The following is a 4,474-nucleotide window of genomic DNA, read 5'->3' as shown; positions in this document are numbered from 1 at the left end:
AAAAAAACGAAGTCCAGATGACATGATTCAACCTTTTTTGTTGTTATATACCTGGATGACTGAGAAAACAAACTTTGTGTTTTTGAAACCATTAGTGAAAAGGCCAGACTTCAGGGGTATCTGAGGCAGGCTTGAAACACAAGAGTCAGGGTGGCTTCTGGGTAATACCAGATGGCTAGGCCTCAGACTGACGAAACCTCTTGGATGAGGGGCGAAACGTTTCTTTTTAACAAAAAAACGAAGTCCAGATGACACGATTCAACCTTTTTTGTTGTTAAACATATCAAGGTTTATTAAAATAAATCTTTAAAAAAAATCTTAATTGAGTATAATATTCAAGGGTTTGTTTGCACTTCATTCAAACATTAAAACAGGTCATATGAATAGGTAAAACATCGTCATCCGGTTATTGTTATGGAATTAAACAAAAAATGTTTTAGTTTGAACTCTGTCAGTGTGTGGTAAATCCACCCAAAATTGTATTTTTGTTTCTATAATAAATCAAATTATCACAGAAGAGCTTAATATGTCATTTCAAGCAATACAATTTCTTAAATTTTAATCCTGGAACAATTTAAAAATAACCATATACATTTAATGAAACACGCTGGACTGCAGTACCCTGCATTGACCAGGAGGAGCTCCAGACCAGCAGGGGGCGCTGTGGTTCTTCACCAGCGGTCTGAATGAAAAGTTCAGGAAGTTGAACTGAAGCGTTCATTCTGCTGTAAAGTGAAAGAAAAGATGATGGTAGAGATGCAGGATGAGTTTGAAACTTTAGATGACTGGTTTATCGAGTCCCTGAAAACGTGAGAAAACATTTACTTTTTGTCTAAGCGTCGTGTTTTATTATGTCAGCTACCAGCGACGAGAGCTTGCTTTTAAAATAATGTCACACTAAAGATGAACCAAACAGTATTTGTGAAGACATTACATGTCAAATTCAAAAAAAGTTGAATTAACACCATTTGTTTAAATGTGTGGCTACTTTTTTAATGTTAGAAACTTATATTCACACCAAAAAAAGAAAAGTTAATTTGAGTAATTAGACCAAAAGTTTGATATTTTCAATGTTTCTGTTCTTACAGGTACAAAGATCTCCATGTGTTTCAGCTGGAACACCCCACTCAGGTCATCGAGTGGACTTCAGGAAAGAGCAAGTTGAACCAGTCATTATCACCAAATGTTTTTGTTATTTGATCATTTATTAGGATTTCTATGTTTGTTGTGGGGATAGTTTAAAACAAGCACAATGAAAAGCTTCAGTGGAGAATATCAACAATAATGGGGGGGTTGCACAGCTATATTTAAGAATATATGAAGTCAGGACTGTAGCTGCTTTGATTGTATTCATTGATTGTATTTCTTGTGTTTTGAAGCCGTCTGTGTCGCTGGCTACAGCTCTTCTAAAAATGAAATTTTGGAACTTCGTTTGCCACTGAAACTTTTTGCGGATGAAAACAAGGTAACGCATCAATAAAAGTGTAATCTTTTTATTATGAAAATGTCCAGATGTTTGTAAGCGTTGCTATGCGGTGATATGTTCAGGGTCTCTGTGCAGAACGGGATTTCAAAGTTGTCCATGGTGGTTTTACAGAAGGTCCGACTCGCTGCTTGAAACACGTCCCAGGTACCAGGTGAGTTCTGACGAAGACATTCCACGTAGATTACCTGCGCTGGACGTTTGTCATTCTCTCCGCTCGCGTCCGATTCCTGTGAGAAGTTTTAACGGACTTTGACTTTTGGTTCAACGTTTCTTTTATGGAATTTACTTTGACAAATTTAAAATAATGTATTATTTCCAAAGAAAGTGATAAATAATTAAAAAATGTGAAATAAATTACATATCAAGCACAAAATCTGACTGGACTGATATTTTACTAAGTCATCAGAGAGGCTGTGGTAGATCGGTGCCGTGGTCTTGTAATCCTGAGGTTGCGGGTTCGAGCCCAGGTTGCGTCAGGACGGCATCCGGCGTTTAACAAATTGCCAAATCTTTCATGTGAGCTCGCTCGCTGTGGTGCCCCCTGAAGAAGGGAGCAGCTGAAAGAAACTTACTGAGTAATTCAACAGTTTGTATAATAAACAATATGGCATGCTCCGACAAAAGAAACCCAGCACACATTGTGTTAACATATTTATCACTTCTAACCTTTTCACTAATGTATTTTTGTCCCATTTTCTCTTGTGCTGATTGTTTTGAATTGAATGACTGGTTCTAAAAAGTGCCATTATAAATGAGTCACCACTGAAATTAAACAGCTTCATTGTTTCATCAATAATAACAGTAAACTGCAGAGTTCTTACTCCGTCGGTGTGCTCATTGGTTTTAAAACATGTGAAACTACTCTTTAATCAAATTAAAGTTGTGACAGTTTGTTGGTTGGCCTTTTAACGAAGCAGTAGTTACAGAATTTTAATCTGCAGCAATTCACATGATAAATTAAAGTTATTTTGAGCCAGTTTGCCAAACATCTAGTACATGCTTCCCCTGTTATTTGTTTTTTATTTACATTTTCAGTACAAAGAGGTTAATCAGTTAAATAGGTGACAAAAATGAACTGTTAGGGACTCCAACTGGCTGCTCGTGTATTTTTACTTTAATGAGGGTTTGTTTTAGATTTGTTGGTGGTACTTCTGACTGAAAGTCCTTGTTTGAACTGAATGATGTCGTATTTTATATTGTTTCCACCTAGCTTTGCTTAATCACATCTTTCGTATTCCTTTAATTAACATCAGGTGTGTTGTGACCAACGATGGGCAGAACACCGACCTGCAGGTGTGGGACCTCGGAGGAGACGACAGCGGTGAGATTAATTTTACTCCAGCATGTGACGTGACACAAGGTTTAACACCAGAATAGAGACATCCTGATAAATATTTGAGGAAACAACTGATCATCAGATCAAAACTTAACACCACAAAACAGCAGTCAAACAATGACGGATACTGGCTGTATTCAAAAATGATTTGTAGCATCATGGGTAAAAATGAGTTGTAGAAAACTGATAAAAGTTTTACCTTAATGTTGTTATTTGTATCAACTAAGTGAAAGGCAAGAAAACTACAAGCTTGTCATGAATAAAACTCTCTTTGCAGCCGCTGGACAAATACTCGAGGCTGATTTTATCGTCACAGATCCATTACGTTTTAAAGTGTAGGAGACATTTACAGAGTTGTATTTGAAAACGAGCATTATTTGTGTCCTTAGAAATAAAACACTGAAGTTATTTTCTTGTAAGGAATGTTAATTAAACATTTCATTGATGGTTATTCAGTGTAAACACAGATTTTCTTGTTTTGGACAAAAAAAAAAGTTCAGGTTTTTAAATGTTTTGCGTCACATGGTTGTTAGGAAAATATATCTGTTGTAAAATATTACACGTGCAAGATATATGAAAGTTCACATTAAAGGTTTTAATATCTTGTTTTTTTGCAGTAGTTTGTGTATAAAGTAAATCTGAATTTTGAACTTGTTTTGATTTATAATGATGCAAAACTGCTGTCTTAGCAACTATACGAGGCTCTTCTATCTTACCCCAACTCGACCTCCAGTTCTGAAATGATCTGCAGTATTTCTCAGTTTGTGTTAGTTATAAGCACAAATTCAAAACTTAACCCACAAAATATTAATACTTCTTCATGCTAATGACACCACTAAGGTCTCAATTCACGTTCTGTTATTTTAGACGGTGTTTATGGTTTGTATCTGTTTTAAACTATTGTCTTTTGTGTAACAACAGATGTGATCAGGAGGACGGGAAGTGTTAAGGGAGGGAATGTGTCAGAGACCGGCAGCAGGATCGCAGCTCCACCTTCGACTCCACCTCAAGTCCTTCACGGAGCGCGAAGCAGCAGCGTCCAGCTGACGCAGCTGATCTCAGGACAGACTCTTTATAAACTCGGTAAAACTATTTCCTCTGTACAGATGACTGACTGTCGTAATGTTCAGGTAACACCGTGCGTTTGTGTTCCTCCAACAGAGACGAGTTCAGACAAACCTCTGAGCTCCTTACAGTTTGTGAGCGACTCCGTTTTTTTGGCCAGCTGCTCTGACGGGAGCGTTTACGTCGCAGACGCCCGGACTTCTGCTGCTCCTCAGCGTCTTCCTCCACCCACACCCTCAGACGAATCAGGTGTCTGGTGGACAGACACCTCTGTAGCTCCACAGCAGGCTGACTGCAAGCTTGTCAGACTCTCCTCCTCTGGACGGGCAGTCGTGTCAGATTGGAGGAGTTTGGGAGGCGTCGTGTGTCAGGCTCAGCTGGACATCCAGACACGTCCCCACGAACTGAAGGACGTGACGGTGTCCTGGGCTCCGACGCTGGACGGATACATCTCAGTGTCAGGTCGGTGTTTACACACACTGATGCAGATTTAACATCAAGAATATACAAAGGCTTTGAGTAAAGATGTTTTAATAGTTAATTAATTTTATCAACAGTAAAACAACATTTGGGCTCATTTATCTTTT

General features: G+C 38.3%; 2 protein-coding genes across 2 annotated transcripts in view; one reads left to right on the top strand and one right to left on the bottom strand.

Moving 5' to 3' along the window:
* Nucleotides 1–4,474, bottom strand: part of LOC119409615 (thrombospondin type-1 domain-containing protein 7A) — a 351,078-nt gene that overhangs the window by 156,390 nt on the left and 190,214 nt on the right. The window lies entirely within an intron of this gene.
* wdr73 (WD repeat domain 73) lies at nt 748–4,381 on the top strand. The gene is made up of 7 exons (XM_037676070.1): nt 748–809; nt 1,089–1,156; nt 1,380–1,465; nt 1,549–1,637; nt 2,740–2,807; nt 3,744–3,905; nt 3,984–4,381. The coding sequence occupies exons 1-7, from the start codon at nt 748–750 to the stop codon at nt 4,379–4,381; spliced, it is 933 nt and encodes a 310-aa protein (XP_037531998.1).

This window comes from Nematolebias whitei, chromosome 5 (assembly GCF_014905685.2).
Source record: "Nematolebias whitei isolate Nwh7 chromosome 5, NemWhi1, whole genome shotgun sequence".
Taxonomy (NCBI): domain Eukaryota; kingdom Metazoa; phylum Chordata; class Actinopteri; order Cyprinodontiformes; family Rivulidae; genus Nematolebias; species Nematolebias whitei.
The sequence above is the reverse complement of the archived record's forward strand: the minus strand, read 5'-3'. Positions and strand labels throughout refer to the sequence as shown.

What these genes read in the sequence shown, in the direction of transcription:
- wdr73 (XM_037676070.1), top strand. Translation starts at nt 748, where the DNA reads ATGGTAGAGATGCAGGATGAGTTTGAAACTTTAGATGACTGGTTTATC. An exon ending in TTTATCGAGTCCCTGAAAAC is followed by an intron (nt 810 to 1,088) that starts GTGAGAAAACAT and finishes CTGTTCTTACAG; the next exon opens with GTACAAAGATCTCCATGTGT. An exon ending in CGAGTGGACTTCAGGAAAGA is followed by an intron (nt 1,157 to 1,379) that starts GCAAGTTGAACC and finishes TGTGTTTTGAAG; the next exon opens with CCGTCTGTGTCGCTGGCTAC.